The sequence below is a fragment of the Lichenostomus cassidix genome, unplaced genomic scaffold (genome assembly GCF_008360975.1).
Source record: "Lichenostomus cassidix isolate B80296 unplaced genomic scaffold, HeHo_3.0 HiC_scaffold_46, whole genome shotgun sequence".
NCBI lineage: Eukaryota > Metazoa > Chordata > Aves > Passeriformes > Meliphagidae > Lichenostomus > Lichenostomus cassidix.
In genome coordinates, this window is record NW_028147597.1 from 3,716,080 (window position 1) to 3,729,005 (window position 12,926).

A 12,926-nucleotide genomic window follows, 5' to 3' on the forward strand; every position below is an offset into this window, starting at 1 on the left:
GGCAGGGCGAGCCCCGGGCCGGTTCCAAAGGGGCTGCGGGGCTGAGGGCGATGGCGCCGAGTGCCCTGCCCGTGTGTGCCCTGGGCTCTGCGGCGCCCCGGGGACACAGCCCGGTGCCGGGGCTCGGTCCTGCTGCCACAAGGGCGCTGCCGAGGGCTCCCCGCCCGCCGGGGCCGGGCCCGGGGGCTGAGGGGCGGCCGCCGCCCGCTGCGGCGCCTTGTCCGGGCTGGAGAAGGGCTCGGGGCCGGGCCAGCGGCGGCAGCGGCGGCGGCGGCGGGGTCGCTCCTCCGCGCAGGGCGTTTGCGCTTCAGCCGCAGCAGCGCCGGCGGCTCCTTGGAGCCGGGCGAGTGCCCGGGCTCGGCGGGGGCGGCCATGGCCGAGCGGGGCAATGCCGGAGGAGCCGCGGTCCCGTCTTGGCGCCAAAGGGCACCCGCTCGGCCCCGGGGCGGCGCTGAGGGAGCGGCGCCGCCATTGCTGCCGCCATTGCTCAGGGGCGCTGAGGGGAGCGCGGCTCCCGCCAGCCCTGCTCGGCTGTGCAGGGGAGTGTGATAGATTACAGAAGGTATAGTTCACGAAGAATTAATAAGTTGAATTCTTAACTCTTGCTTCTTTACTTTTGCTGAGTTTTGCTTTGACAGAAATAGCTTTTGTTTTAAAACTAAACCGTTACACTTAAGGCTCGCGAAACGACCTTGTACAAGCACAGCACAGCAACTCCCTTTACAAGGCAGCCCCGACTTAAGAAAGCCCCACCACAAGGCCGGTCAGCAGCCTTGAGCAATTCCCACGAAGCAGTCACAGCTTAACCGCTATGCAAGAGAACCCCCACCCCCCCCGAGAGCCCTGCGCACCCCACGGTAAAAAAACCATGATCAAACAACGCAGAGAACGCCAACACTAGACGACTCAATGGCCAATCAAGACACCCGAAGGGCCGTCAATCGGGACCCACGAGGGGACGCGAAGGGAGGGAGTGAAAAGGCGTATAAAAGAAAATTGCTTGCAACCTTTGGGCGCGGTGCGGTAGGATAGCAAGGGACTGGTCTCCCCCCGCCCAGCGCTCTTTTGGCTGATAACTGCTTGCTCAATTAATAAATTCTCTAATTGGATCTACGTCTCTGATTGGTTTTTGAGACCCAACCTATGACAGGGAGAGAGACAGAGGGAATGAAGACAGAGGGAATGAAGACAGAGGGAATGAAGACAGAGGGAATGAAGTCAGAAAGACTAAAGACAGGCACTGCTGCTGAAGAACGTCTCTGCAGTTCCAAATGCCTTCACAGCGGCCCGAATGGCTGTGCTCGGGGTGTCAATATCGCCATACGGCTGCCCTGGGGAGAAATCCCCTGTGGAGATACAGGGACCGGCTGTGTGAGATGGGATGCCAAACACACAGGGTTTGGTGCTACTGGGCTAAAGAAACAAGTTTTTCAGTCTCTTTGGGATAGAAAACTAGTTTTGATTGCATTAGTCTGTTGTACATGGGGTTTAAAAGGTGTAATTAATACTAAAAGAAGTAATGATAAATATCTGTGGTTCAAAAGGCATAAATCAGTAGTTAGGAACAACATATTTACTGGCAAAATAATTAATGAAAGAAAATCTGTACAATAAAAAATCCCCAAACCTTTCTTGCAGTTTTGTCAGAGGTTGATCTTGTTTTTTTTTTAAACTCTTAAATTTCTTGTTTCCTCTTATCTGCATTATTTTGCAAACATTGAAGCTAAAATGAGCAACATCAGGAAAAAATCAGCAGTTGAGTACAAAGCCTCAGAATAAATTTGGAACTACCAGAGAATTCATGTGCTTTAGACATGTGCACACCGGTGCCTAAAAGCATCGCTCCTTTTCAAGGCTGAATTACATCACACAAGTAATAGAACCAGATTTACTTCATATTTCCTCCTTCCCATGCATCATTTATGAAGAATCTGCTCCAAGTCCACTGAGTGATAGAAGACAGATCAAGTGTAGCTCTAGATAATCTATTCCCATTGAAATTTCCCAAGTCTTTACACTGGTTTGAAGTTCCTGTTTCCACTGTTTGAGCCACCAGAGTGAAAAGGAGCAGCACAGCTGAACAAGAAAAGATACTTTTGCCCTCAGACCAGAGAAAGTAGGAAGGCACATGAGTCTTGCACACAGGGAGGTCTTTTGTCCATTACAAGAAAAAGGCATCCATCTGTGGCAGAGATTTGTTGAATTCTGGGAAACAGTGTAGGTCAAACACTTCTAGCAATGCCACAGACTAAATCACTGAATTTTGAGAATTAGCCCTGTTTCTGACACACCTTTAACCTGTCATTATTGCTGCCTCTGGCCTCTGTTTCACAGTTGTTGCCAAACTTCACCCTTGCTGGGACAGTTCCTCTTTGCTTGGCTGCCCCACACCAGCAGTCCCTGACTGACCCAGCAGAGAGCCCAACCTGCAGGTGGGACCACACCTGACCTCCCCAAAGCCTCTGCTCTGGGCTGGAGCCCTGCAGGGCAGCTCCACAAACAACAGCTCCTTTTCCCATTGCGTGAGTCTCCTTGGGCATGGAAAAGAAATAAATGAGAATTCCTGCCTTCTCCTCTCTCAGTGCTGCGTAAGCCATCAAATGTCCCTCCTGGTGCTCCCAGGGACAGGAATGCTGGCTATGGACTGTCTGCTGTTGGATATCGGGCAGGGAAGGAGGGAGACATTTGGTTGTCCCTGTAAACAGAAGAAATGGATGAACAGGACAAGAGGAAAGGGCCTCAAGCTGTGCCAGGGGAGGCTCAGATTGGCCAGGAAAGGGTGGTCAGGCCTTGGAAGGGGCTGCCCAGGGAGGTGTTGGAGTCTCCATCTCTGGCAGTGTCCAAGGAATGACTGGATGTGACACTCAGTGCTCTGGGCTGGGTGACAAGGTGGGGATTGGTCACAAGTTGGACTCGATGGCCTTGGAAGGGATCTTGAGCAGCTCTAAGATGGAGCAGCCATGGGGGTTTGGCAGGTGGCAAGGACAGCACTGACAGCAGGATCCAGCCCAGGGGCTGTGGAGCTCCAACTGCCCTCAGGGCTGCTGCCACCTTCTCCCAGCCCTGCCCTTGGGCATCAGGATCTGGGAAGGGCCTAGGCTGAGCCCTGTCAGGGCAGAAGGGTGTGCGGCCAGGCTGGCAGCACTGGTGTGGGGCAGCTGTGCCAGCAGGGCCAGGACAGGGTCTGTGTTCCCAGGGAGGGGCAGCAGGAAGAGCTCCAGGTTACCTGTGAGGGACAATGAGGGCAGAGGGGTGTCAGTGGGGGCTGGCAGGGGGAGCACAGAGCCTGGGCAGGGAGCTGCAATCCCTGCCTCAGCTGCGTCGTGCTCTGTTCCCTGCACAGATTAGGACCAGCATGGGCAGAACATAGAGAGATTCCAGGGGTATGTGGGATATTCGTGATCAGCACTTCCTGGCTGATCCTGTTGGCTGCTGCTCCCTCCTGGCCATGGAAAAGCTGAGGGGAATGTTCCTGGCACGAGGGTCTCCTGGGCTCCCTGCAGATCTGGGCTCTGGCTCTGGCTCCATTCTCTGTGCTCCAGCCCTTCAGGACACGATTGATAACAGCAGCGCCAGTGTCTCAAGCCTGGAAATTCAAACCCCAAAATTCCTCCTTGTTGCACAGAGAGCTCCAAACTCCAGATTCCAGCAGCCGCCAGAGCAGCCCTGGAATGGTGGGGAGTAGGGAGCCTCCTGCATGGGGCAGCTGCCTGAGTGCAGCCCTGCACTGCTGGTGCCCAGGGTGGGTCGGGAAGCCCAGCCCAGGGCGGTCAGAGGTGGCTGAGTCCTGCACACAGGGAAGGTGGAGGAGCCTATTTAGAAACAGAACTGGGTGGTCCCGAGGCTGGGGAACAGCAGCTGCGGCTCGGGGACTCCTTGGGTGCCCTGGTGAGTGGCAGGAGTGGAGGGGATGCAGGAAGAGGGGCTTGGAGGGGCTGGTGGATGAGCAGCAGATGGCTCAGCCTGCTGCTCCCCTGGGCTTGCAGGGAGAGATCAACGCATGGCCCAGGATCACATCTCCCGGTGGGCTGAGCTGGTGAGAGACTGGGGCCAGAGAGAGAAGCTGGGGTGGGATGGGCAGGGATGAGCTGAGGCGCAGGAATATGGAAGCCTGGACAGTGAAGGGGGAATGGGTGTGGGGTCACCAGGGGACACAGAGCATCCCAGCTGGGGAATGCCCAGCACTGGTGGGGAGGGGAAGGGGGCACTTGGGCATCCCCTGGGTGGGGACTGCCAGACCTCCTTGCAGCATTAGTCCCACTGATGGCATCGTGGTCACCCCGCAGCCCAATGCCCCTGTTTGCCTCTAGGGCTGGTGCTGCTCATCAGGGTGTTCTCCTGTGGCTTTCCACATTAGCCTCTATCTCCTGGAATGATTCAATCTCCCCAACAGCTCCACAATGCTGATGGAGTGTCTTAAGTGCTCACAGGCCTTCCATGATTCCTGAGGGAGCAGAGGCTCCTGCCGGAGGAGGTGGCCCCAGCGCTGTTCCCCCAGGTGCTGGAGGATCCTGAGAACATCATCCTGACTGCAGGGTCCTGAGAACATCATCCATGATATGTGAAGCCTGAGAACATAATATTGGAGCCAGCCACAGGTGTGGCTAAGCTGATGGACTTTGGCTGGGGCTGTTCCTCAAGGCCATAATCTACCTGACAATCACCTGGTTGTCAGGTGAGCCCAGCCCCAGGGCCTGGCTGGGCACCAAAGGTTCCCCTTTGCTGGGATTTTGATGGTTTCATTCTTCAGCCACTGCCAAGTTGCTGTTTGGCACGGGGGGCCCTGTGGGGGTGGATTTTGTGGAACTGGAGGTGGCTCCTGGTCCTGCTGACAACCTGTGCCACCTCCTGGCCCTGGGCTGGGGCTGGGGCTGGGGCAGGGGCAGGGGCAGGGGGAACCAACCCAGCAAAACCAAACCTTCTTAGGGGGAGCAGAGGTGGCACTTCAGAACCCGTGTGCTGGCGGGTTTGCTTTGCAGGCTGTGGGGTGTGGGGCTGCTTCTGAGTGGTGCAGATCTGAAGTTCTCCTTGTGGGAGTGCACAGAGCCCTGCTGTGAGCTGAGAGAAGCTGCCCAGTGCTGAGAGGTCTGGAGAGAAGCAGGCTGTCAGGAGTGGCTTTGGTTGGTGTGTGTCCCTTCCAGAGGCACAGAGTTCCAAGCTGCAGCTTCAAGTGAATAAATCAAAGCCACTAAATGAACCTTGAGGGTTTCTCTAAGTGGCCACTTCCATCCTTCCTTAGCTACAGCTCTGAGGAAACAGAGCACAGCCACTTTTCCAGCACCATTCCACAGCACTTTGTCAGCTTGAGAGTGTGGAATTCTTGCGCTTGGTTTCCTCATTCCAGCTGCCTTTAGCAGACTTTGTTTTTGTCCTCAGCTGATTTTGGCCTCTCTGCCCAGCTTGGCCCTGAGCAGGATAAATGGAGTTCAATGGTAGGGACTGCTCAGGGGATGGCCCCTGCTGGGAGCAGTGGTGCTCAGGGCCCCAAGGTGGACATCTGGTCACTTGGGATGGTAGCAGTAGAGATGGTGGAAGGAGAACCTCCTTACTTTAGGGAACTCAGGAACTCCTTTTCAACTCCATTGAAAAGGAGTTATACCATATTTAGCTAGGAATCTTGTAGTCCTTTAATTTCATAGGGAGCTGTGCCATGGTGAGTTAAGGGATTTATGGTTTTGTGACTTTGCTATATCAGATGTTTTCAGTCTAGATCTGTGTTTAGTTTAACAAGATAAACACCCTGAGAAAATTAGGGGGTAACTTTTAAGGCCTAGACACTCCAGAATGCTTGACTAATGCATTGCACCTGGTGAGGTGTAATTTCAAAAGCCTATATACACTAGAGAGATTAACCAGTAGAGGATTGTTTAGCTAAGAGATTGAATTTATTAGAGAATTGTTAAAGTAGAGAAGGTCTAAGTTATCCTTTAACTAGAAATAGCTGAGTTCTCATAACAATAATTAAAGCTGTAAGGTTTAAAAATCTGGGACTCAGCAGAATTGGACCACACAGGCACTGAAGGAGGGCAGGCTGCAAGAGTTGACCTACAGGACTTTGTTACTTTATTTTCTGATAAAGTAACAAAAGCCCCCTCCCCAAAATTACCAGAAAAGGGCTCTAGATGACAGCCTTGTTCCACGGAAGAACAGCAAAGGGAACCTGGATACTTACCTTGTGGCAGGACAGGTTGCGTGGACTCAGGAGTGGAGGTGGGGGAGGGGGGCATGGGAAAGTCTTGAGTGTTGCAATGTAGATAAACCCTGGGAAGTGCTTGTTTCATTGGACATGATTTTTGGCAAATGAATTTCCATGTCCCTGATTTTGGCCAAGGTCATTTTTGTAATGTTCTACTCAGCGAGCCTTTAGCTGCTGAGTTCTAACGTTCTTTGTTTCACCATGGCAAGAGGCAAATTTTTGAGGGTTACTTTCCAACATGTTGTCTGTCTTCCCTAATTCCTGCTTGGATGAGAAAGACCAGTCATCACCATAAGAAGAAAAGCATGGAGCCCCAGTGTTTCGAAGGCAGATGGAAGGCAACCACCAGAGACCAAGGCAGCCAAATCTGTCTGCTCTGGTAGCTTTTGTCTGGGAGAAACCCTGGCATATAGGGAATTTTGGAAGAGTACCAATTTCAGCCATGAGCACCTGGACAGAAGAAATGATTCTTCTCCATAAGAAGGAATGCATGGACCTCCAGTGTTTAAGGGGCAGATGAGAAGCAACCCTTGCCAAGGTCAGCTGGACCAAAAAGGTGGCCTTTGGGAGGCCAAGCCAGCCAGACCTGTTCCATGTTCCATGCTCCCTTTGACCCATGGGGCCCTGCAGTGTCACATTTACCCCTTGGTTCCATTCAGCCCTGTAGTGTCAGATTGCATCCTTGGTTCCACAAGGCCCCATTGCGTCACTGCGCCTTTTTTTCCATAGGGTTCTGTAGTGTCACAATGGCCCCTTGCTTCCGTGAGGCCTTGCAGTGTGAAAATGGTTTCCTTGGTTCCATGGAGCTGCACAATGACAAAATGGCCCCTTGGTTCCTTGAGGCCTCAGAGTGTCATAGTGGTCTCCATGATTCCATATAGTCCTGCAGTGTCACAATGGCCCCACAGATCTGTTGTGCTCCTCAGGATCACAGTGTCCTTTTGGCTGCATGAGGCGCAGCTGTGTCACACTGGCACCTTGCTTCCATGAGGCCTTGCAGTGCCACAGTGGTCTCCTTGGTACTACAGTATCACAATGAACCCTTAGTTCCATGGGGACTCACAGTGTCAGAATGGTCTCATTGCTTCCATGAGGTCCTGTAGTGTCACAATGGACTCTTTGGTTCCACAAGGTCCTGCTTGATTCAACAGAGCCTTGATGTGTCATAATGGTCTCCAGTATTCCATGAAGCCCCACAATGTCAGAATGGACCTTTTGTTCTATGAGTCCTCACGCTGTTAGATGAATCCTTAGTTCTATGGGGACTAGTAGTGTCAGAATGGTCCCTTTGGTTCAGTAGTGCCACACAGTGCCACAATTGCCCCTTGGCCTGACAAGACCCCATAGTGTCACTATGGTTCCTTGCCTCCATGAGGCCTTGTAATGTCACAATGGATTCCTTGGATCCGTGGGGCTGCAAAGTATCACAATGGCTCCTTGGTTCCATTGAGTCCCATAGGGTCACTATGGTCCTCTTGGTTCAACAAGGCCCTGAAGTGCTATAAGTGCTTGGTTCCATGAGGTCTTGAAGTATAAAAATGGCCTCCATGGTTTCATGAGGCCCTGTAGTGCCACAATGATCTTCTTGATTCTTCACTCCCTTGGTCTCTTGGAGCCCCACAGTGTCACTATTGTGGCCTTGGTTCCATGAGGCCCTGCAGTGCCCCAGTAGTCCTTTGGTTCCATGAGGCCTCAAAGTGTCGTAATGGTCTCCATGGTTCCATGAGGCCCCACTGGCTCATGATGGCTTCCTTGGTTCCATGCTGTCCTGTAATGTAACAGTGGTCTCCTTGGTTCCATGGTGTCAGAATGGACCCTTTGTCCCATGGAGCTCAAAAGTGTCACCACGGTCCCCTTGATTCCATGAGGCCCTGCCACACTACAGTGGCCCCTTGGTTATATGAGGCCCTGCAGTGTCACAATTGGCACCTCGGTTCTATGAGGCCCAGCAGTATCAGAATGGCCCCTTTGCTCCACGGAGAACCGCAGTGTCACTATGGCTCCTTAGCTCCATGTGGCCCCACAGTGTCACCATGGACCCTTGGTTCCATGAGGCCTTGCTGTGTCACAATGGAATTTTAGTTCCATGAGCTTTCATACTGTCAGCCATGGTCTCCTTGGTTCTGCAGAGTCCCCATGGATTCCTTTTTCCATGAGGTTCCCTAGCATAACATGGTCACCTTGATTCCATGAGGCCCTGCTATATCACAATGGACCCATGGTTCCAGGAGGTTCCATAGTTTCACCGTGGTTGCCTTGGATCTGCAGTATAACAATGGACCATTGGTTCCATGCAGCCCTGACGTGTTACAATGGCTTTTTGGTTCCATGTGGCCCCACAGTGTCACAATGGACCCTTGGTGTCATGGGTTTCCATACTGTTTACAATGGTTCCTTTGTTCCAATGCGGACTTGCTGTGTCAAAATAGACCCTTGGTTCCTTGAAGCTCTTCAGTGTCACAATGGCCTCTTGGTTCCATGAGGTTCCATAGAGTCACAGTGGTCTCCTTAGTGTCATGAGGTCCTGCTGTGTCACAGTGGACCCATGGTTCAATGATGCCCATCTCTGTCACAATGGACTTTTGGTTCCATGGGGTTCTGTATTGTCAGCAATGATCTCCTTGGTTCCATGGGCCCTCACAGTGTCAAAATGTTTCCTTGGTTCCATGGGGTTCCACTGTGTCACTGTGGACTCCTTGGTACTGTGTGGCCTTGCTTTCATCAAATTGACAAATTATCAGAATAAGACTCCGTAACACTAGTTTGGTATTTAAGAGGCCATCATATATTCATCATATATTCATCATATATTCATCATATATTCATCGTATAATTTATCATTTACTGAGGTCCAATGGGAGATAATTCCTAACCTTACAGGGACACCTGATTCCACAAGTGTATTGCTTATATACAGTTGCTACATGTGTATTACAATTTCACCATTACCATAAAACCCACCCAAATTTCCAGGTTTAGTCCTTATTTTTTCTGTCACTGCAACCTTCAACCACATGTCCTCTTCTTCTCTTCCAACCATCCTCGCTGGGAAATCAGCCCCTGCATGCCTTCTTTCCCTGCTGAAAGTTCACAGGCATAGCAAAAATTGAATTAACCCTTCTGGTATCAAGCCCAAGGCAGAGGCAGGCAGGACGCAGAGCTGTCAGCAAAGGAAGGGCCAGCGAGGTGGGGCAGCCGGGGGATGACGACAGCCTGCAGGGACAGAGGCACAGGGCATGGACAGTGTAGGACAGCCTGGGCTGGAGAGGGCAGAGGGATGTGCAGGAGCTGCAAGGCCCTGACAGAGCCAACTTGTGCAGCACTTTGGCCATGGCTGCTGTCCCTGGCCCTGAGGCCATGAGGAGGACACAAGTGACCCTTGCAGCCCTGGGGCCTCATTGCCTCCTTGTCCCTGCCCAGCAGCCTGGCAGGGGCTGCCCCATGGTCCTGCCCTTGGCATTGCACATCCCCACATGCCAGTGCCCCGGGAAGAGCCCTGAGCACTGAGGGAGGGACAGGATCTGCCTTGCCAGGGGCTGGGGCTCAGGCCTTGGCCCTTTGCATTCCTGAAACACATCCAGGTTTGCTCAGCATCAGAGACACCTTTGCCTTGTTTGTCCCCAGCTGTCATCACTGCCTCCAGTGTTCTGCTCTACCTGGAAACTGGGGATACTTTCTCACTTGTGTCCCTCAGAGGGAACCATTAAAAGTAAAAGAAACCTTTGAGTTTGAATCTGAGTTCTTGAGAAGTTTTTTGAAAACTCTCAGGGACTGATTAAACTATAAAAAACACCAAATCCCCAAGAGTCTCATTAAAGTCCTTGTGCTGTTGCTGTGCTGCTGAGCTGGGCTGGGTTCCTGGCACAGAGGATCTCCTGGCAACCAAGAAGAGCTTCAAAGAAGCAGCTCTGCTGAGGAGCAGTTTCTCTCCCAGCCCAGCAGGGCTGAGGGTGCTGCCTGCAGGTACCTGAGAGGAGTGAAGCAGACAGAGGCTTAAAGCAACTGGAAGGACAATTCTGAGCTTATTCATGGAGAAATCGTCACAGCTTCTGACACAGTAAGTCTCTGGCTGCAGGGATCTCCTAAAGCTGAAATGTGACAGCACTGATATGACTGTAAGGATGGCTCTGCTGGTGTTTCTGGTTTGGGGGAGGATGTGCTGCAGAGCGGGGCTGCCCTGGGCACCGTCAGAGGGACAGGGCAGGACAGCTCCTGCTGCCAGGGATGGCTGCAGGCTGGGAAGGTGGGGGTGCAGCCAGGGGTGCCCAGGGCTGTCCTGCAGAGCAGCTCCTGCAGCCCTGAGGGCTCTTTGGCAGGGCAGGGGATCTGCCAGCTGCCCTGAGCAGCAGAGCTCTTGTGTCCCCTGGCAGCCAGCACAGCCCTCAGCCCGGGGGCTCGGGGCCCTCAGTCCCCTCCTGGGCCGGCAGAGCAGCACCAGAGATGAAGGGCATCTCTCCTGCCATTGCCCATTCCCTGCTGACCAGGGCCTGAGGGCGACTGTCCTGCACTGCTGCTGCCTGCGAGGGGCTGTGCAGGGCTGGGCAGGGAAAGGCTTTTCCTCAGGGCTTGGCTGTCTCTCTCCTTGCCTTGCTCAGGTGCTCCTGGCATTGCTGACAGGCTCTCTGGCAATGGCAGTTGCAGCTGCAGGGTCAGGCGCAGCCCTTGGGGCTCCTCCTGTGCAGGGTGAGCACAGCAATGAGGTGTCCCAGCTCCCTCTGCCCTGGGCAGCTCTGGGCAGGGCAGGCTGGCAGGCTGGCAATGAAATGACTCTCCTCAAGCAGTTCCATGGCCAGGACCCTTGGTGTGTCCTCGGGGTGTCCATCCAAGCTGGGAGCTGCCTTCCAGGGGACACTGGGGGACAGGAGTGTCCTTGGCCAGCAGTGGGGCTGAGACTCTGAGAAAGGCTGAGCCATTTGGCTCTGCTGTGAGTCCCTCTGCTCTCAGCTGTGTCAGGCTGATTTTCAGGGGAACACAGTGAGTGCCCTTGGTCTCAGAAAGGGCAGCTGGGAACAGATGGAGCAACAGAGAAGCTCCCCTCAACCTTCACTGAGTTACAGCCAATCCTCTTGCCTTGCACAGTTCTCTCTGTTCACCCTGAGCACAGCAGGAAATCCTCTCCAACTGCCTTTGGCTGTCACTGTTCCTTAGCCCTGGGACAGGAGATGCTGCCAAGCTCCTCTGCCTTAGGGGCAGTTTGGTCTGACAAAGTCCAACCCAGGACTGGTCCCTGTCCCCCATTGCCATGACCCCACTGCTGCAGAGCAGAGCTGACTCCTCCGAGTCCATGGGCAGAGCCACTGCTTGTCACAGCAACAGGGCCAGATCCCAGCAGAGCTCCAGGCCTGGGGCTGGAGGAAGAGCTCTGAGAAAAGGGAAATTGGGTGGCACAGAGTGGCAGGGGCAGGGCTGGGAGAATGGGCTTTGATATTGTTCAGGAAAGTCCCCTCTGACTTCTCACTGTCCTTTTCTCCTTGAACAGGTCCCCATGGCCAGAGGATCAAAATGTCCAACAGCAGCTCCATCAGCCACTTCCTCCTCCTGCCATTCGCAGACACACGGCAGCTGCAGCTCCTGCACTTCTGCCTCTTCCTGGGCATCTCCCTGGCTGCCCTCCTGGCCAACAGCCTCATCATCAGCGCTGTAGCCTGGAACCACCACCTGCACACCCCCATGTTCTTCTTCCTGCTCAACCTGGCCCTGGCTGACCTGGGCTCCATCTGCACCACTGTCCCCAAAGCCATGCACAATTCCCTCTGGGACACCAGGGACATCTGCTACTCAGGATGTGCTGCACAGCTATTTACTTTTGTCTTTTTCATTTCAACAGAATTTTCCCTCCTCACCATCATGAGCTATGACCGCTATGTGTCCATCTGCAAACCCCTGCACTATGGGACCCTCCTGAACAGCAGAGCTTGTGCCCACATGGCAGCAGCTGCCTGGGCCAGTGGCTTTCTCAACGCTCTGCTGCACACAGCCAATACATTTTCCCTGCCCCTGTGCCATGGCAATGCCCTGGGCCAGTTCTTCTGTGAAATCCCACACATCCTCAAGCTCTCCTGCTCACACTCCAAACTCAGGGAACTTGGGCTCCTTGTGGTTGGTATCTGTTTAGGGTTTCGGTGTTTTGTGTTCATAGTTTTCTCCTATGTGCAGATCTTCAGGGCTGTGCTGAGGATCCCCTCTGAGCAGGGACGGCACAAAGCCTTTTCCACATGCCTGCCTCACCTGGCTGTGGTCTCCCTGTTTATGAGCACTGGCATTTTTGCCTACCTGAAGCCTCCCTCCATCTCTTCCCCATCCCTGGATCTGGCACTGTCAGTTCTGTACTCAGTGGTACCTCCAATACTGAACCCTCTCATCTACAGCCTGAGGAACCAGGAGCTCAAGGCTGCAGTGTGGAGACTGATGGCTGGACGATTTCAGAAACATTAAGCTGGTTGCCAATATCCACAAATCACTTGCTATATGAGTAATATTTGTAAGTTCTTGTTGGTTTTTTTTCTTTTATTTTAGTTTTTTAACATCCACAAATAAAGTTAATTGTGCTATTTCTTTTTTTCTTTTTCCCCACCTTTGTGGTGGTCACAGTCTCTGTCAATGAGGAGTTGTGCTCTCAGTGGCTTTAAACAAACTAAAGGATCTCCCAGCCAAGTTTTCACCAGAGATCCCCCTTTGTTCCCTTCTGTGGAGCTGCAGCAGCAATGTCTGTGTGCAGAGCTGGGGCAGA

At 53.2% G+C, this 12,926-nt stretch overlaps 1 protein-coding gene across 1 annotated transcript; it reads left to right on the forward strand.

Moving 5' to 3' along the window:
* The first annotated feature begins 11,656 nt into the window (after positions 1 to 11,656).
* Positions 11,657 to 12,631, forward strand: LOC146422006 (olfactory receptor 14A16-like). The gene has a single exon (XM_085046836.1). It carries the CDS (start codon positions 11,699 to 11,701, stop codon positions 12,629 to 12,631), a length of 933 nt encoding a protein of 310 aa, XP_084902962.1. The 5' UTR covers positions 11,657 to 11,698.
* Positions 12,632 to 12,926: the final 295 nt, after the last annotated feature.